A 20939-nucleotide genomic window follows, 5' to 3' on the forward strand; every position below is an offset into this window, starting at 1 on the left:
CACACACACACACACACACACACACAAATACTCACACGCACACAACTGCTGAAGCACAGGGCAAAGTCAAAAATGCACCCACACAGAGAGGAATACTTAGGGGTTTTTTCAGAGTGTTTATCATGTTGTGTACTAATCTGTGTGCCTACTGAAGCAGTGTTTTATTATGCACTGCAGTAAAGGGTAGAATTAAGAATCATAACCATGCACTACAAGGTTTTTCTTTGTTTAAACTTATTCCTTTCAGTAACGCTCTTAAAGTTGAATGAGGTTTTTCTAATAAATAACTAAATGAATGCCCTCTCCTAAATAGGAGACATTTTTTAAAACAGGAGATTTGTACAGGAGATGATAAGATATTGAAGACCTCATGGCTGTTGACCCAGGCTCTATGCCTCAGCTGTGACCCAGGGTATCTGAGGTTCATTGTGTCAAGTTTTTCCTTCTCAATTTGACCAAATTTTGCCCTCCCAAATCTGATTACAGGCAAGACAGTCTAAGATTTGGACAGGCAGTGAGCTCACTCTCTTTTTTTACGGAGTCACTGGTTTTGATCATCCCACCAAAAGGATGGACTTGTGACTCTCACAGATCTGATGAAGGGCTGGGGAAATACCCACAGTGTGAGCGTTCCCACAACTATGGAGCGAGTCAGAAAGACTGAGAGAGTCAGAGGTGGAGAGATCGGCAGGAAAAGTGTATTGCATATAGAAATGTCAGCACTCAGCAGAAAGAAAGAAAGAAAGAAATGTTCAGATTTGTCTTCAGTGGACTCCTATGCTTGCTAAGATGAAGTGAGTGAGGAGGCTGTTTATCTGATGCTTTCTGAGTGTCACAGCCATTGAATTCAGGCTCTCTCTCTCACACACTTAAGGTCTTAAGGTCAATGTGAGTGCTTTGTTGTCCATTAATCATGATCCGTGCCCTCCTGTTGCTAATTTTATCGACCTCAATCAAGGACAAACCTTTCACTGAATTGAATTAACAAAACAGGATTAAGATAATATATGTTGAGGATCTAACGTGCCGAGTGGGTATCTGATTACCACAAAACGTTTTCTTAAGAGCTGTTTTTCACAACTTTTACTTGTGTCTCTTCATTCCATCACATAAGCTTTTTTGGTCTCTGGTCTTCAGGATTTCCAAAAACATCCCCACGACTAAAGACGTGGAGCCTCTGTTGGAGATCGATGGAGACATTCGTAGCTTTGAGGTCTTCTTGTCTTCTCGAACCCCAGTCCTCACGGCCCGTGACGTGGAGATGTTCCTGCCCTGTACCGTCAACCTAGACCCCAAACTCCGCGAGATCATCGCTGGTCTGAAGACGCACACATGCACATACAAACAACACACACACACACTCACGCACACCGCTGTATCATTACTATGACCCTTAAGTTTCACAGTTTTTAAAATTTACATTGAGAGTTGATTTACGTCTTTGTTTGAAAGTGGAGAACTAACATCATTTTCCGCTGAGTTGTATTTGACCCAGATTGTCTAGACACAATCTTCACAATATCCAAAGGCAATGGAACCATTTTTGTGAAATGTTATTTTTATTTTTATTTAATTTACTATTAATATTGTAAGAGAGGGCATGGCCTTTAATGGTTTAGGTCATAGTTAAGAATGATGTGAAAATGCACACAGACCCCAGGGCTGAAGTCTATTCAGATCTGAGGGAGAAACAAACAAAGTCTTGATTGTGCTTCTTTGAGGATATGAGACACAGCACAAATGGAGCATTTTATTCCTGAGTCACTCAAACTATTTCTTACCAGGCTCTGTGTATTATATAATGCTTAAGAAGCAGGAATAAGCAGCATTTGTTCATGATTTTAGCTCAACATCAACATCAACATATCATTTCTCTCTCTCTCTCTCACACTCTCTCTCTCTCTCTCTCTCTCTCTCACTCTCTCTCTCTCTCTCTGAATTTTAGCCATTTATAGTAATAGATTTATATCAGTATTGTGTTTGAGTGATCTGTTAGGAATTTTTTGTTCACTTTTTTCTCCCCATGGAAAACAACCCACGGAGTCCTCTCTCTCTCTATCTCTCACTCTCTCTCTCTCTCTTTCATTCTCTCTCTCTCATTTAACTCACTGTATGGATAAACTCACATTTGGCCAAAGTTAACTGTGAGTGGGAGGATGTGAATTCCTTTATAGTGCAAGCCAAGATCTTAATCTAAGATCAGAGAAGAAATCCCTGTCTCTTTGTCTCTCTCTCTCTCTCTCTCACTCACTCACTCACTCACTCACTCACTCACTCACTCACTCACTCACTCTCTCTCTCTCTCTCTCTCTCTCTCTCTCTCTCTCTCTCTCTCTCTCTCTCTCTTCCTTTCTGGACCTTTCTGCCTCTCCCAGATGTCAGAGATGCCAGGGAGCAGATGCACATTGGAGGAGTGACCTATCCCACGCTGTCCGTGCACGAAGCACCGCCCCGCGGCCCGTCCATCTTTGGCCAGCACTCTGTGGCCTGTTCGCCCACAGGCTCCTTCACTGGCTCCTTCCCACCCATGGGGGCAGTGCCCTCCCAGCCCCACAGCAGCTATTTCAGTGGCATGACTGGACCTCAACACCCCTTCTATAACCGGGTGAGACTACACTCGGCCTATGACCGAGTTCCACTTAATAACACTGCCACCGCAAACCAAATACCTTTGGTCAAAACTCGTAAGATACAGACACGGCAGCTCCCACTGGTTATTTCACAGAGAAAGAGGATAGTTATTTAAAAGTGAGTTTATTGTTCCTTCCCTATGTTATGTTTGAGGAGTTTCCACAGAAAGTCTGTGTTTTAGTCAGACTCTTTATTTTGTAACTTTTGTGTGTGTGTGTGTGTGTGTGTGTGTGTGTGTGTGTGTGTGTGTGTATGTGTGTTTTGTGTGTGTTCACCCAACTGATTGAATGTACGTGTGTGTGGTTTTGAGTGTTAATAAAACTGAACACGGCTGAACACCCTCATTCCATCCTCACACGTTTTCAAACGTGTTCATAACAGTTTCCCTCTCTTCTTGGCTTCCATAGCCCTATTTCCCACAACATGTCTATCACCTGCCACGACATTACCATGGCAACCCCCAGCATGCCCCCTCACGCCCCCCCACCAAACCTGGCTTCCCCAAGGACCCCAACAATGGACTTGTAAGTACGCAGCTGTCCATGATCGACACAGTGTTTCTACCGAGAACCTTCACAATGCTTTAAACTCCTGTCTAACTCTGACATAGATTAATACAGTAGCCAGATTAGCTCTGAAAACAAAATGTGTACTTCTTATTTGGTTAAATTCACTCTAACCAGATCAGTTGCAGTAATTGGGGAGCATTTCGTAGCAAAATAGAGGCATCAGAGATGTCTCACTGTCCCTCTTGTTTAGTTCTTGGACTCTATGATTAATAGCTGCTGGGTTTGAAGCCTCAACATGCATGAAGAGATGGCGTGTCATCTCCTTTTTTCTGCAACTTTCTTTCCTGTGTGTGTATTGCTCCGCCCTTTTCTCTCTCTCTCTTTCTTGCTCTCTCTCTTTCTTGCTCTTTCTCTTTCTTTCTCTCTCTCTCTCTCATTCTTCAATCCACTACACTTCAGTTTCATCACTTTTTTTCTGTCAATACTGCCCAACTCTGTCTCCCTCCCATCAGGATGTTATCAAAGAGGATGCTAGTGAGGGTCTTCCCTCCCCCACCTCCCCCTATCTGGTAACCCTCCTCACATGTTTGGCTATGTGTGTATGTTTGTGTGTGTGTGTGTGTGTGAGTGTATACCTCATACATGCATGTGAGCATCTAAAGGAACAATGTCCCTGTCCCACAGTATCTGACTTGTTGCCAGACAAACACGCAAAAACATTGACACTGGTACATTCCTGCCAGTGCATCAGAAAGCGCTCACTGCTGCTCTGGTCCATGGCTGTCGCTTTTCTCTTCTCTTCTCTTCTCTTCTCTTCTCTTCTCTTCTCTTCTGTGTGAAGCAGTGCGTGGAAATGAATTTCCTCGGCTGGTATCAGCGCATCACGTCTGTTGCGTTGTACGTCTTTCTGCTCTGTGTGTTCCAGCAAGCAAATAATTCAAACGCCTCGGCTGACACTCTTTTTTTTGTTGAAGGCAAACTAAGCACAAACACAATGACATATTTGCCCAGAGGAAGTTTATTTTAATAGTCAGATTATAAATCAGATTACTTTTTCCTAGCGATCTTTGTGATGAAACCGGTGAGGTTAAAGCTCACTCATTTTACTGTAATTACCCTGAGAGGGAAGAACTCGGCATATGTCGCACTGAGTGCACAACAGATCCGTGCTGAAGTTCCCTCTTTGTCCTTTGAGTTATCTCAACAACACAGTTCCTCACATGTTTGTGTGCTTTGTCCATTTGTTGGTGTAACTCTGGAGTATCAACCAATGGACACAGTCGACTGCCTTTAGTTGCTGAGTGGACATGTGAAAAGATTGAGTAATGATCAGTCTTGGGTCTGGATTCTCAGTGAAGCTCACTTATTGTTCTGCTCTGACTATTGCTTAACAAAAGAGGGAAACATATCATCAGTGTCCCCTCCATCTGTTTATCGTTATCGTTTTCTCACAGCTCACCCAAACTGCTTTATGGGTCCTCAGTCTGCTTATGTTGACAATCTTTTCCTTTCATACCCTCTCTTTATCTCTCACTGTCTCCTTCTTTCTGTGTCACTTTCCCTTGCTTTCTGTGTCTGTCTAATTCTTTCTCTCTCACTTTCTCTCTCATGCCTCTGTTTCTTTGTTTTTGGGTCTCTCTTCTCTCTCTCTCTTTACTCTCTCTCTCTCTTTACTCTCTCTCTCTCTTTTCCGTCTCCGTCTCTATTTCTCTCTCTCTCTCTCTCTCTCTCTCTCTCTCTCTCTCTGTGACTCTGTCTCTCTCTGTCTCTGTCTGTCCGTGAGAGGATCTAGCATCACCAGCTCTGAATCCATGTGCACACACAATGAGTGTGCTCTCTTATCTCTTGAAAGAGACACTTTCTTCCTCATGTGGCTCTGTCCCCCACCCCCGTAATTACAGCCTTATCTCTCCCTGCGCTTTCACACCCTCCAGTCTGGGTGGGGCGATGCTTTTTGATGGAACTTCTGCTTTTCACCGTTGGAAGGCTGCGTCTTCCTCTCGCCTGCTGCCGGGGCTTCACTCTGTCTGCTTGGATTATCCCCTACGTCCCCATGTGCTCTGGCCTCTGCAGGGAAAAGTTGAACTAATTGAAGTGATTTTTGTGTAAACGTGCTGAAGTGAATGATTCTAGCTGAATAAGACTGTGTGTTTTACTTTGCAGCCGCAGTGGTGCTGATATGCTGAATGCATTAGGGGAGCTTTTACCAGCTCTGCCGCACAGGAAAAATCAGTGTTTCATGTTATGTCGAAGTCTTTCTCTCTCTCTCTCTCTTTCTCTCTCTCTCTCTCTCTCTCTCTCTCGCTCTTTTTCTCTCTCTCTCTCTCTCTCTCTCTCTCACCCTCACCTCTTTGTTTTATGAAATTCAGCATGTTGCCTAATTATTTCCACCCCTCCTCTCTCTCCCTCTGTCAATCTCTCTCCTGTCCCAAACAGTTAAAGTCACAGCCCCTCAGATCCAAAAAGGTACTGACTTATTTGAACTTGTCTGAATGTTCTCTGCCTCACCCCTTTGTCTACGACTCTCTTAGCAAAGCATGCTCTCCCAAGAGTATAGACCACGGTCAAATCAGGCATTTATATCACAGGATGCCCTTAGTGTTCACTAAATCTATACCTTTAGTGCTCACTGAATGTAACTAATATTATTACAAAACTGCCTTAATTTTTTTTATACTTAGTGTTTTTGCAAATATTGCTCAATATTGATTTTTGATCAATATTGATTAAAGGAAATATTTTTGAAAACATCTTATACCTCAGATCAATATCATGAATACCTGTTTGACCTGGGTCTAGTGTAGAACATAAAAGCAGTATAATTATGAGCTAGATGTCCTCTGCTAGATTTGTAGACTTTCCATTACTTCCAGTTTCTGCAGCAGTCACAATCCACATAGATAACCCATAGCAAACATTCTATAGAGACAGTGCTTTGAAGTTTAGTTGGGGAAAAATGTACTAAATGGAAAGGTTTGCCAGTACCAGTTAATCTCATCAGCAATGTGCTCTTACCTTAAAGATGGAGGTTTGATGTACCAGTTAATCCCATCAGCAGTGTGCTCTTACCTTAAAGATGGAAGTTTGATATACCAGTTAATCCCATCAGCAGTGTGCTCTTACTTTAAAGATGGAGGTTTGATATACTAGTTAATCTCATCAGCAGTGTGCTCTTACCTTAAAGATGGAGGTTTGATATACCAGTTAATCTCATCAGCAGTGTGCTCTTACCTTAAAGATGGAGGTTTGATATACCAGTTAATCTCATCAGCAGTGTGCTCTTACCATAAAGATGGAGGTTTGATATACCAGTTAATCCCATCAGCAGTGTGCTCTTACCTTAAAGATGGAGGTTTGATATACCAGTTAATCTCATCAGCAGTGTGCTCTTACCTTAAAGATGGAGGTTTGATATACCAGTTAATCTCATCAGCAGTGTGCTCTTACCTTAAAGATGGAGGTTTGATATACCAGTTAATCCCATCAGCAGTGTGCTCTTACCTTAAAGATGGAGGTTTGATATACCAGTTAATCCCATCAGCAGTGTGCTCTTACCTTAAAGATGGAGGTTTGATGTACCAGTTAATCCCATCAGCAGTGTGCTCTTACCTTAAAGATGGAGGTTTGATATACCAGTTAATCTCATCAGCATTGTGCTCTTACCATAAAGATGGAGGTTTGATGTATGCCACTAGCTGTAGTTACTAGTGCTCATAATGCTAGTATTGGCAGCCTTATAACTGGAAACAGTGGGAGTGAATGAAGATTTGAACAACCCTCTTAAAATTCTTATTTGACTTACGCTTGTTCTCTCCTGATGTTCTACCCTCTGCTGGTCTGATGTTCTCTCTCAGTGATTTGAAATGTTGTCCCATACACTGTTAAGCATGGGGCCACATTTCTCAAAGAATACAAAAATCATTTCAGCTCCCATTGCTTTCATAGGCAAATGAAAAGGGTGTTTAAATGTCTCATTCAGTGAAATGGATACACTTGCCTAATATAATTAAGTTGCAAATGAGTAAGACCTGAAAACTTTAGCTTGCAGGGAAGAGTTGATCCTTATTTGAATTGCTTGCTTCTTATGTATTGGTTAACAACAGAGCCATGTGTGACAGAGCCATGTGTTACAGAGCCATGTGTCACAGAGTTATGTGTTACAGAGCCATGTGTCACAGAGTTATGTGTTAGAGAGCCATGTGTTACAGAGCCATGTGTCACAGAGTTATGTGTTACAGAGCCATGTGTCACAGAGTTATGTGTCACAGAGCCATGTGTTATGGAGCCATGTGTCACAGAGCCATGTGTTATGGAGCCATGTGTCACAGAGCCATGTGTTATGGAGCCATGTGTCACAGAGTTATGTGTCACAGAGTTATGTGTTACAGAGCCATGTGTCACAGAGTTATGTGTCACAGAGCCATGTGTTATGGAGCCATGTGTCACAGAGCCATGTGTCACAGAGTTATGTGTTACAGAGCCATGTGTCACAGAGTTATGTGTTACAGAGCCATGTGTCACAGAGTTATGTGTCACAGAGCCATGTGTTACGGAGCCATGTGTCACAGAGTTATGTGTCACAGAGCCATGTGTCACAGAGTTATGTGTTACAGAGCCATGTGTTACGGAGCCATGTGTCACAGAGCCATGTGTTACAGAGCCATGTGTTACGGAGCCATGTCATACGGAGCCATGTGTTACAGAACCATGTGTTACAGAACCATGTGTTACAGAGCTATTTGTGACAGAGCTATGTGTTGGATGTCACTAGCCACAAACTCAAATCTATGAGATGAAGTTGTTTCTTTCTCCCTCGTAATTTAAACAATTATGGCTATTACTGCTGCTGTATGTACTCCCAGAGAAGCTCTCTTAGTGATAAACATACCAAACCAGTTTACCAAACCAGCTCAGCTGTTTGTATATGGTATATAAGAGTTTGTGTGCGCGCGTGCATGTGTGTGTGTAGACGGGGAGGGAGCGTGAGAGCTAAGAGAACGTTAGTGGTGGTAAGTATGTGTGTCAGTGGGTAAAGGACAGGTTGACCACAGGCTCGTAGTGACACAGTCTGTGTGGTCGGGCACCTCTGACCACACAGCAGGTGCTGAGGAGTGGATCAAGAGGCCCTAACCACAACACCACAGCAATGAACTCCATCAGCTGCACTCAACAGTCATCGAAATGACAGCATCTAAGCCACCCTAGATAGTTTTACTCCAGAACTGAGTTGTTTTCAACAACAGCAAAAAAAAATCTGCTTCTTTAGAATAGACTGTGCATTGAACTGTGGTTTGCATGGCTCCACTTAATGCGTAGACAATTCCTCACACATGTCTTATTAGCTTACACCACATGCAACCGTTCGTTCTCTCTGCTCTCTCTGAGTCTGTCAGTAGAGGCCAGCTCTGGTCTACAGTCATGCACAACACACTGTGTTAAGTTTGCCTTGTGTTGAGTTTGCTGTGGGCAGTTGCTTAATAACTTAATGATTGCGAAAGCATCTCCACTCTTCATTCCTTCCTTTTGCAGTTCTGCATGGCTCTGCAGTGTCTCTTTGCATTTTCTCTAACATTACAGAGCTTTTCCTAAGGCTTTTTGTAGTATGCTTTTGCATTGCGAGTGTGGGATGAATGCTTGGATATCTGGATGGATGGATGGATGGATATTGAAAGGCATGGATGACTAATTCAGCATTGACTGGGGTTCTGTGCAGGGCTCAGGGCCTGTGGTGCCCAGTGCGCCTGCGGTCCTCCTCAGTTCCTTCAGTACAGATGTTGTGTGTGAGCGTCTCAGACAGATCGAAGGACTGGACCCCAGCATGCTGGAGGAGTACACCAGCACCATCAAGAAGGTAAAGCTTGCCATTGTAGCACTGCTTTAGGCCCCTCTCACACATTCTCTGTTAACAAAGCCATCACATCAATTGTCAGTTTCTGCTGGAGATTTCCTGTTCAACCTTTTGACTCCTTAGTCAGCCTGACTACCTGACTTGATACCCAGCGAAAAAGTCCTCTAAAGGTTCTTTAATTTATTTTTAAAGTGAATGCATATGTACAGAAGGCATGCGTACATATTACAAATTTATCAGTTTATCATTTCTCTTGGCTGTCCTCGGTATCTGTAGTTTATGTTGGAAAAAAAAACATTATTTTCTCACACAAAAACTTTATACTGAAGTAGCGTTTCACATTTTCAAGCCCTGGGAACCTCCCTGTATTACTCACTGTGTTATAAACCAGGGATGGGTTGCTTTGCTTGAACTGAAATGAAAACAATGTTGGGAATATTATGATAGATGAGATTACAATATTGATGGTTACTTTAATCAGTGAACGTACCAGCTGTTCCATCCATTTAAGGATGACTATTGTTCTGTGTTTGTAACAGTCACAGCCAGCATAGGTTTCATATTGTTAAAGAAGTGTTGTGCAGGGTTGTTGTTAACAGACACTTTTGAAAGCTCAAATGACTCCTCCTTCATCTCGTAGGCTAACGTAAATGGCCGAGTCCTGTCTCAGTGTAACCTTGAGGAGCTCAAAAAAGAAATGAACATGAACTTTGGAGACTGGCAGCTCTTCAGGGCAATGGTGAGACACTGAATAATGACTGATTTACTGTTAACAAAACATAGTTTTATGCAGCCAGATCGCTTTACATCTCTTTTGTTTTATAGTCTGCATAGGGTTTTCTTGTTTTCTTTTTTTTTTTTTTAAACATACCCAGCATCTTTTGAATGCATCTTGGCATTCATCCTGATATCGGAGTTTGTGTAATCCTTCTTTCGAGAAGGCAGTCGGCTCGGATGGAAATCGGTAACACATGTAGCATTGTTGATCAGATATTCATTTGTGCTTATACAAATGAATGTTGTGTTGCCAGCAAGCAGGGAGCCATCTGGTCCAAGATGGCCAGTTTCTGGATGAAGGAAGGTTATTGTCAGTGGGAGCTTGCTATCCAGTTGGAGATCTGAAGAGTTTGACTTTTTTTTTCTGAAAAGGCCAAAAACAAGCCTGACTGCCTCCAAGAAACGAAGGGGAAGGATGCTAGACAGTTGTTGATGCACATGCTGTTGACTCGATCTCAGATTATTCCTCTAAATTAACACAATGAGACTTTCAGACAGGAGACAGATGGAAGACAGCAACGAGAACATTTTAAATAACTTCACCAGTGATTGCCAGAACAGCCCATACCGTTACAAATTGGTCTGGAGTTTCAAATCATCCCTTTGTGTCCACACTGGCAGAAAATAAACTTGTGATATTTAAGAACGTGATATCTGTGATATTTAACAAATGTGATATTTAAGAACGTCCTGTGTCATGCAAGCAGGCCCTTAGTTTTTCAACTAAGTTTTTTGTCAATCATGTAGTAGTTCTTGAACTCATATAGCAGAAGTCCAAACACTCTTCCTTATGTTAGGTAATGGAGCAGCGTCACATAGAGATGCAGCTGTTGAATGAGGACTCTCGAGCATGCAGTGAACAGGGCAGCAGTGTGATGACTCAGGGGGAGACAGCCAAATGCTCTGGAGCTCCCCATGAAGTGGCTGTCAACACAGAGAGCGCTCTCAGATACAGCCTTAACCTCAGCTTCGAGGAGCTCAGCAACGCCGGCCTGGAGGAACCTCAGAGACACCCCAACCACCATGGCATGGTGTGTAAGAACATACACACGTACACACACACACACACCCACACACGTTTTTTACACGCTCATATACACACAACTACAAATATGGAACTGTACAAATTTGAAATACATCCTCTATGCATTCACACGCATACTCGCACATGTATTTAGAAACACGCTCTCTCATATAGAGATGCACACGAACACACATAACCACAAACATTTTTTCTAGGGTTGGTAGTGCATTTCATTCACACTAGCCCTTACACTAACAGGCCAGCAGAGCTAACATTGTATGTTTGGACAGCCTAAGCTAAGTGAAAATAGCATGTGGTTTTTGAGTGAGAAAACGAGCCTATTTGACCTAACTGGGGAAGAGAAGTGAGAACCTGACCTGACACCCACACAAACAGCTCTCATCTGGCTGCACTGTCAAGGGATTGGGTTTGTGTTTCAGAGACCCCTTTGGCTCTGGCCCTGTCAACCTGCAGCAGAATGTTGCAGCACATAACACACGTACACACACACACACACGCAAACACACATATGCAAGCATGCAAACACACAGATACACTAGGGCTGCCGCGATTAGTTGATGTTATCGATGACGTCAATGTTGAAAATGCGTCGACATCGATATTTTAAACCGACCCATAGTTGTTTTATTTTTATGAATTTACCTTTTTGATCTCTAAAATGTTTAACTTCATTGTAACAAATGTTTTCTTCAGTATCACTACATAATTGCTGCCAGGGCTGCCACTAACCACTATTTTTCTATCAATTAATGTATCGACTAATTGAGACGAATGTTATAATAAATTGAAGCGTTTTAGAAATCAAAAAGGTAAATGTTGATAGACAGACACACACACACACACACAAACACTCCTTGTATTAGAAAGATGATAGTTTGACAGTAACATCAGATATTGCATGTTTCTGTGTTTGTGTGTTATACGTGGACACTAATTACTTTGTTACCTCTTTAGGCCACTAGTAACAGAACCTCAAGTTTGTCCAGTCTGAACTCTCAGGAGTCATCCAATGATATCTGCAAACTGACTGACAAGCAGCAGGCTGAGTACCGGAATGCCTACCAAGAGTATATTGCTCAGATGGCCCAGCTGGAGGGTTCTGGCAGTGGATTAGAGAAGCCTACACAGCCCCTCCCAGGTCAGTTCCTATCAAGCAACTCTGAGGACAAGGCCAAGGAGGGAGAGCAGGAGGGCCGCAAGTCCTTCAGCAAGAGAGGAAGCAAACCGAGCGATGGGGTGGACTTCCCTTCAGCCGCTGACAATGGGCTGTTACACCCCATCACAGAGGAGGACGAGAAGCTGGATCACACCCCCTCCTCTGTAGCGCTCCTCAGCCGCAGGACCAAGGGCCCTGGTCCATACTACCATGAAGTACCAAGTGATGAGGAATCTGGGGCTGAAGAGTCAGACAACACCCCACTCCTGTGGCAGGTGAAGAGGGAGGAGGCCAGGGCAGCAGAACAGATAGGTCTCTTGACCAAAGGCAAAGAGTACCTCTCTGACATCATCCTAGACAAGAAAGAGTCGTCAGACTCTGGTATGAGGTCCAGCGAGAGCTCCTCCACTCACTCCCTGCAGGATGACGAGAGCGTGGCAGTCCAAGTAAAGGAAAAGGAGAAGAAGAAAGAAAAGGAGGTTAAAGAGGAGACTGAGGAAGAGAAACCCGACTTGATTGAGTTGGTGCTGGAGAGTCCTGTTAAGAAAAGGAGCTTTCCAAGGAGTCTGAGCAGCCTTCAAGACTCCACCGTGGCACGCATGTCCATCTGCTCCGAGGCTGCGTCTGAGGCCAGCCTGGCTGCCAGCAGCCCTGAAGAAAGCTGGCCAGTGTCCGCTGTGACTAACCTCAATCGCACAGCTAGTAACTCCACGCTAGACAACAACAACACCAACACTAACAACTCCCAGCAAATCCCGCTTCAAACCCCCAGTGCCACCGACAGCCCTGCCCTGATAATAATCCCCAGCTCAGGTGTGGAGACCACGGCTGTGACCAACGAGAACCTCCGCGGCGTCCACCTAAAGAGGACCACATCTAGCAGCCAGGCACAAACAAGTCACACAGGGTCTGAGCAAGCCTTGCATGCAGATGAAAGAGAGAGTGTCCTATGAAAGACCCCAAGAGCTGAAGAAATCAGGAAAACACTCTTAATTAAAATGACATGTCCATTGAAGTATGACAGCGTAGTGCAATGAAGTGATCTGAGCATTTATTTGAGCAAAGTCTAAGACGGTTTAGTTAGTTTGAGGCAATGCTTTTTAAACACACAACAATAGCGTGTTTCTAAAATGAACAACATAAAAAGTGTCGAAGAAATTCATACAAAGTCTAGAAAATTCTGAATTTTGAACAAGTTGGTCAATAGAAAACAATGTTTGTGCAATTGATTAGATGTTAGTAAGTCACTTGTGATGAACTGAGGTTATGTAGTGTAGGTGTTGTCTGGGAATCATTGTCTTGTCATGATGGTGTAAATTGTGTCCTGTGCAATGCCCTTACCTATTCCCTGATCCAAAGTTGATATGATAGAGACTGCTGTCAGCTTTCAAGATTATTTCTTAAACTTGACTATAGAAAACTCACTGGTTGTAGTGTTGCTGTGAATTTGTATTGTGCTCATAAATGTTCACTAATCATCAGTGAATTTAAATTGGAATATAGGTGTTGTGTTAAGTGGACTGCCAGTATGCTTTGCATGTTCCTCTACTGTCTTGAGAAAGGTTGGAATTTCCAGAATTTCCTTGCATTGCAATTTTGACAATAAATATATATGGTTTAAACCATAAAACCACTGCTTAAGTGTGTGCATGTGTGTCTATAATATGTTACGACTCTATTTATGCCTGCCTTTCCATTTTTGCCAAGGAGACACACATTACTCAAACACATAGCGCTCTACATATAACCGTTGTTGTTCTGCAGTGGCTGCGCGACATCTCCTTTACCTTTCCATCATTGAAATCATACTTTTTATTATAGGCTATGTCGCAGGACAAGTTCGAGCCGCGAAATAGTCTGGATGTAGTTAATTTATGTATGCTCTACAGCTACCGGTAGGTGGCACCTCCACCCTCCTTTTACAAAGAGCAGTCGCATTAAGAGACGCTTTGTAGGCCCGGAAAACTTCGGAAGAGTTCATTTTAGTTAAAATAGACCGACTATCAGGGAACTGCGACAGAGTGTAGTATATGTTTCTATAAATGTCCCATATATAATGTTCAAACACAGGCAATTTTCACTATAAAACAAGCAACTCGTTGCGTAGGTTGGAAAGCGGCGTCAGCTGATTGGTGATTTGAATATTGGGGTTCGTACTGTACTGATGTCAGTTGGATTCTACGTATTTCCAGGGGTTCTTAGTCAACAAATCGGGCCTGATAGTCTTTGGGATTACTACTGATTTCAAGGTTCACGCTAATCCAGCGGGAAAATTGGATGGAACACCTGTAAATATCACGTTGGTGTGTTTCTTGGAGAAGAGAAGGCTGCCACTCATTGAGACAACACAGTAAATTTTATTTCTTAAAGATGATAGCGACAACGTTTTAATTCGATTGTGCAACATAGTTCAGGAACATAAATATACAGTAACAAAACTTTCATGATTTTTTTTTCATGTATCCTTTAAATACCAGGTAGTCCTACGCGGCTAATATAAGACTTTCAATTTCCGCATGGCGAAATGCATTTCCGCCAGTTGATCAGTTATCTTCAGTCGGCGACAGACTTAATTGTCTGTGTCCTGGCCCAGTTTTACATCAGGCAAGCGGTGTAACCGAGGCAGTTTATTTCCACTGTTTGCCATACCGTGCATGACGGCTTTTTTGAACAGATGACGATTTCCTGACTCCCTGTTGAAGGTAGGCCACTACAATGCACAATGTAGAGTACCATCAAAGGTCAGTGTTTCTCTGTTTACCTGTCAGCGCCCTGTATTTTTAAACACGCAGTTCGTAGGTTTTACAGTGAACTGTTTTAAAAGACAACTCCACGTTTGCCAATCGTGAACTCTAGAGAACATGGTACCACACATTGTAATTACAGTTAAGCCCCTTGCTTGACAATTACCAAGGCTTTGCCACTCATTGGACTGCCAAAAGAGGAGACGGGGACGCATGGTAGATGATTGCCGATTATCCAGTGATGCGCTACCCATCATATGACACGTCAGTGCAATTCATTATCTATACGTTTGTCTATAATACAACATGTGGCATGAAGTATATACATGTTTGAGATTAGTTGTGGAGAGACGTGTTCAAATAAAGCATTTGATTTATTTTTGTATAAAAAAGGTACAATTTACAATATTACTTTTATAAAAAGTTTCAGCATAATTAAGTACAGCGTAACACTGCAGAAATTTGTCACCTAATTTCTGCAACTATACAAGATAAAACTCTGATCGAGTTGACAAGATTTCACTCGCTGATGTCACATTCAACGTCCAGTCCTTCATGTGTCAAAAGAACAACGTTTCTTGACAAAACAGACTAAACTTTATACAGTAACTAATCACATCGTGTTCTATTCACACTCAGCCTCCGCAAAAAGCAAAGACTTCTCACGGAGGACAAGAGGTTTCCTCGAGACAAGATTCTTCTTTCATTTTTCCCCTTTCCATTGTCAGGAATATAGTGCTTCTTCCACTTGAAGGGATCAGACAAGTCTTAAGATAAATAATGCGTGTCCGTACTTAACACAAAACATAGATTGTCCTTTGAAGCAAAGTCTCTTGATTCAGTTGAAGAAAAAAATCCAGGCCGAGAACAGAAGAGGAAAAGTCCGTTCCCAAGTCCTGTGTGTCTTGTGTGTTAACCAAACACCTGCAAAAGATTGAGAAAGAGAGGCGCGTTTAGAAAATGCAAACAGGGCAGAGATCCGGACAGCCTGGCGCCAGAGAGGAAGCCACAGTTTTAACATTTAACCAAACACTCAAATACTCAGCAAACCCTGGGCTCCAGATGTACACACTAGCGTTGCCGAGGAGCACTCTTGCAACTTCGGCCTATAGCCGGGGGTGGGAGGTGGATTTGTGTAATCCCCGTTCTGCTGGCGCCTGCTTCATTCTTGTTGTAATTATGGCCAGACATTTAGGCTACTACATTGACTCAAATCATTTTTCCTGATATTAGAGATTAAGTTTTTCTTAAGACCTTGCTTCGGTCGTGCTAATTTCACACAGTGTTGGCTCAGTGTACGTCGTAAGAAATGTTTCTTTTCCCGCAATAAATTTGTTATTCTAACAGTTTCGGCATTAAACAGTCTCACTATAGCCATAGATTGAAAAAGAATTTTCACCTGATCAACGGCACAGGCTCTTGCCGTCGTCTGTAATCAAATCTGTCTGTAACTCCGGAGACTGGGGAAGCAAACAAACATAAATTTAATCTAGAGATTAAACACATTGCAGTAAAGTATACTGCCAACACATTATCGGCATCAAATTATATGACTGGCATAAACGTTCAAAAAGACAAGGGCAAAACATTTACAGAGCAGAAAATGAAAATACTATGCCCCAAAATCAGATTAACGAAGCACTGATCAATTCTGACCACAGCGCATAATTTTCAGCGTGAGTTTTACTCGTTTATTTAACCAGAATATACTGCTCTCCCTGCAACCCTCCATAGTTTACCTGTAGTGACAAGATGCTGATGTCTGTGTTGAGAGTTGTCAAGGGTGTTCTTGATGTACCCTGCCCTGGTCGCGGGTGATGGAGACTGGTAATTGTGGAATTGGAGTCAAGTGCGATCTGAAGGTCCAGAATGTAATCGATGACATGTTGGAGGATTTCCATTTTGCTAACGTTCTTGTTCTGGGGGATGCTAGGTACCAGTTCCTTCAGTTTAGAGTAGCAGTCGTTCATGTTGTAGAGCAGGCTTAAAGGATCATCCACAGGGGTCTTGCTCCGGGAGATTCCAAGGTTGTGTTCTGTCATACTCGCGCTGTTTTTTCTGAAAGACCTAACCGGGCTTATTGCTTTCATGTTGATACTCGTTTTAGGATGGTCACTGATTTCGTTAAGATATTTAATGATGGTGTTCGATTCGCTACCTCTCAAATCGCTATGTCGAAGCAAACGCACTGGATTAACCAGCTGTCATCGCTCTATATATACGCAGCAGGGTGGGTTTGTCACGTATTGGTTTAGGTTCTGTTGATTGGTGTGATGAGGTACGTCAATCAACACTGTAGTGCCACAGCATAGGTCAATAAACTGCGTATAAGTCCCTCCCCACTCTTCCGCGTTCTTAACCAGTGAAAGCGCGTGTTTAAGGTGGCGCCGAGTGCTTCAGCTTCTCCGGGTAATTATACAAATTAAACTCTGTACCTGTGTCTGATCAAGAGAAGTGATCTACTAAAAGAACCCCTTTACCTCCAGTATTTACTGAACGGGTAAACAGCAAACCAATCCTACCATTAAATGTACAAATGGAAGCGATTATAAGATGTTGGGCTGTGTTTATTGATCAATTTATTATTTGATCGATTCATTTATTTATTATTCAGTTAATGTTACCAGTAATTACTGTTTTTACATTAATGGAGAATCATACCCACAAAGTACTTTTGTTAGTTTTTTAAAGCACTGATTCTATTTCACTTATCTTTGATAAGTCATTGTCAGTCACTCCTTTCCTATCCTTCCTTTGGTTCGCAGTGGGATCTTTGAACAGTGCAGTTAATATACGTGTGCACACTTCTCCGCTCACAGAGCTCCTAAAACACTGTATAACGTAACGATGGTCTTTTTTGTGAAGAGATCATATGATCTCATAATGGGAAGGCTATCTAGTATCGACACTCATATTACCTCCGTATTGTGTCGTATTGGGCTAAACAGTACAGGAGACTGTAGGTGATGAGGCAACTGTGTTATTATGCACATTTGGGGACACATTTTGGAGGGCAAGGGGGAGGGTGCGCTGTCTAGGCCCGTGTGAATTGTATGGATGTAGGGGAATGTTAGTCGCACTGTTAGCCACATTCCTTACGATTTGAACTGATGTGCAATACTTTTTTCTCTCAGTACATCAAGGAAATAGTCTGCATTGTGAATATCAAGAGTGCAGATAAACCAAGGAAACAAGTCAAATAAACCTTGCTGTTGTTTACGCTTTTTACATTCCCTCAATATTCCGATTTGACGGTGCGCAGAGTAATGCGACAAAAGTGAACTGCCGTGTAGGGCAGTCGTGCTTAGCGCTGGTAGGTTTCGTTTTTACACCATGAATCAGGGTACAAAATTACAACAACAACAAAAACCCCTAGGCTTCATATAAAGCAAAGATACGATTTATGTGATAAAACAGGAGCGAAGACACATTCTTGCAAATTACCCTGTATGTTAATTTCATACGAGTTATTCCGTCGGAATACCGCGTCATACATTGTCTAATGTACGGTCCTGAATTTATCTATTGTCATTCTTATTTAAATATAATTTCGGGCCACCAGGTTGCATTGAATGCAGTTTAAACTCATATTAGTCGCCGGTCTGTCTTTGTTCTATGGTCGTATTTTCAAATTCAACCGTTCGCAAAATGGTCCCTTTTTACCGCGAGCCTAGACCGCGTTTGCTTTACGCTCTCTCTGTATTACGCATTTCTCAGACCAAAGCGAAAAATGTGTTCAAGAACGACGAGGCTCTTTCTCCTGTTTGACGACACTCATGCATTTCTAATGTGATGAGATGTGGTATTCTTGTAGTCCTGTCCACATCTGGTGCAACTGGCTTTTTCATTTTCTCTCCACTTCTTTTTGTTCTCACAGCTGTGTACATTTCGCATGACACCCTGACTGATCCCTGACAGGTGATGAATTGGCACCAAGCAAGCAGCAGTACTGAGCAGCGCCGCGAGCTCATGCTCCAGCAGACTCTCTGGCGCCAGGCTCGTGACGTCACCCATTCACAGCAGCCCTCTAGCTAGTCCTCACGGCGCCGCTCAGGCGGCTGCTATGGCGACCTGGGCCGTCAGTCAGCACAAGTTCTAAGCTAATCAATGGGGCCGAACCCTGAGAGATCGGAGCCGAGTTCCACACCTCGGTTCTTCAACGCTCCGGGGCCCGCACACCTGCATCGATTTGCATTTCTTGTATTACATTTTACTTGAAGAACTTGTCACCCTTTCATGGGTTACGCAAGACGAAACAATGAGCTAGTTATTGGAGGAAAAAATAGTGCCCAAAGCACAGTTAAACTTCGGCAAGGACTTTCCACTCTGACTGTGAATTAAGATTAAGCACTTAAATGCGTAAATAGACAAAACCAAACAATTTGCTACAGACTGGAAACACAGAACAGTGGTAAGCTAGAACTGTGTGATGTTCTCCAAGCAGTTTACAACAGAGGCCCATAACTAAACGTTAAAAGCTTTGACAACGCGTGATGTTGCGAGTGTGGACCTGGGAGAACAAAATATACAGAGCAAGTACGGTCGGAGTAGGCTATTTGAAAAGTTATGCCAAATAAACGCTCGTGTTCCATTTCACATATGGTTCTGCAGGATAGCTGCAGTTCTTAGATTAAGTGATCTGAAACGATACTCAACATCCAATGTATTTTCTTTTTCCCTTCATAAAACTGAGCTTAGTTTGGACAGATAAGGCCAAAACACAATACAAAGCTGCCAGCTCTCCGATGAGGGCTCCACGGGCCGGCGTCGAGATGTCTGTACCGCCTACTTTCCTGCTGATCCAGCTCACTGCAGCTGCACTCGCTTTACAGATCCCCTAGTCAAACAAACCCCAGCCAGAGCGGGCTTTCCTCAAACAAAATATCTGTGTTTTTCCTCAGTGGGTATCTATAAAAGAATGATACTTTCCCCGTAATAGAGCAACTGTCCACGGAAAACTGCAGGAGAACCATTTTAATTTCGCGAGTCGAATTATCAAAGTTCACATTAGAAATTATAAGGCAGCGAATGTTAGACAATGTTCAAAGTGCACACGATTCCCAGCGCAATCCCAAATGCCGCCTATAGAATTTATCGATTTCTGGGAAGCGTCCCCAATGAGTCAAACATAAAACATTCAGTCAGACACCCTAATATAGTTTTAGATATAACTTTGTCGATGTTCAGCAATCCCCGTCCAGTCCATGTTACAGCGCAGCTCTATTGTACATAATTAACTACCTTTTCATAACGTTTAAGGCAAGTTGAAATGTCTCCCGCTCACAGAAAAGAACTCCAGTCCATAAGACAAAATCGGTGACGAAGCGCAAATTTCTTTGCCTAGTATCGCAAAGCTCCCGGTTTAACACCCTAACGTTAGAGGTTTCCACGCGTCTGTCGCGTGCTTTAGCATACACATAAAATAGTGGCGCGCGACTCTTGTAGCAACGTCGACCTCAGAGGCGTGGCTTTCATATTTGGCTATTGTTTGTAACACAACAGAAGGAGTTCTATTTATGGTAAAAAGTTGCTTTAAAACCATAGGATTTTTGTATTGTCAAACAAAAAGCGAGACATAATGCTTGACTTGAAGTAATGCACTTATGTGGAGGGGGACAGTCCTCTCAAGGTACATCAAATGCATTGATTATTATTATTATTACTGTTGTTGTTAACAATTTAACATAGTACCTTGTTGTTTATTTAGATACAGACAACCAGAAGCTGCTGCTCGGTGCTCTGATTAATCTCTAATAACAAATAAATGCCATGTCCTTTCCAATCCTAAGTATTAACACCAAAACAATAATACTGACCTCAGATAAGTGATAGTGTAAGACTTTGTCATTGATTCATCTCTAATAAAAAAAATAAATGCTGTGTTCTTTCCAATCCTAAATATTAACTCCAAAACAACAATACTGACCTCAGATAAGTAATAGTGTAAGACTTGGGTTGTGTATTTATATGGCAGTAAAGTTCTCAGTGTGAATGAAGTAACAGTAATGCTTTCACATCCCATGTGTGTTTCTGGACATTTGGCACAGTCACCCTGAATTGGGTTGGGAGGTGAGGCAACATCGTGAGTGACACGGCCCAAGGAGATGAAGAGAGAGAAGAAAGAGAGAGGCCCGTGAAACTTTTAAATAATCAGCGACACAAGGCTTTTGTGATATTTAACATGTCTTTGAATGAGTGTCTGAGGAATACTGACATCAACATGGGTATA

General features: G+C 42.6%; 2 protein-coding genes across 3 annotated transcripts in view; one reads left to right on the plus strand and one right to left on the minus strand.

Moving 5' to 3' along the window:
* Positions 1–13552, plus strand: part of kidins220a (kinase D-interacting substrate 220a) — a 38131-nt gene extending 24579 nt beyond the window's left edge. The window contains exons 23-30 of one of the 2 annotated variants that reach the window (XM_030787252.1): positions 1138–1316; positions 2376–2605; positions 3039–3155; positions 5577–5606; positions 8854–8991; positions 9629–9727; positions 10563–10796; positions 11765–13552. In XM_030787252.1, coding sequence (XP_030643112.1) covers positions 1138–1316; positions 2376–2605; positions 3039–3155; positions 5577–5606; positions 8854–8991; positions 9629–9727; positions 10563–10796; positions 11765–12919 — 2182 coding nt within the window. In that variant the 3' untranslated portion in view covers positions 12920–13552. The remainder of the gene's footprint in view (positions 1–1137; positions 1317–2375; positions 2606–3038; positions 3156–5576; positions 5607–8853; positions 8992–9628; positions 9728–10562; positions 10797–11764) is intronic. The other variant, XM_030787253.1, reaches the window with a different exon arrangement.
* A 2046-nt stretch (positions 13553–15598) lies between these two features.
* id2a (inhibitor of DNA binding 2a) lies at positions 15599–16916 on the minus strand. Its single transcript, XM_030786069.1, has 3 exons — positions 16450–16916; positions 16110–16170; positions 15599–15634 (listed from the first exon to the last, which is right to left on the minus strand). The coding sequence occupies exons 1-2, from the start codon at positions 16798–16800 to the stop codon at positions 16114–16116; spliced, it is 408 nt and encodes a 135-aa protein (XP_030641929.1). The 5' UTR covers positions 16801–16916; the 3' UTR covers positions 15599–15634; positions 16110–16113.
* Between the last annotated feature and the right edge of the window lie 4023 nt (positions 16917–20939).

This window comes from Chanos chanos, chromosome 10, assembly GCF_902362185.1.
Source record: "Chanos chanos chromosome 10, fChaCha1.1, whole genome shotgun sequence".
NCBI classification, from domain to species: Eukaryota; Metazoa; Chordata; class Actinopteri; order Gonorynchiformes; family Chanidae; genus Chanos; species Chanos chanos.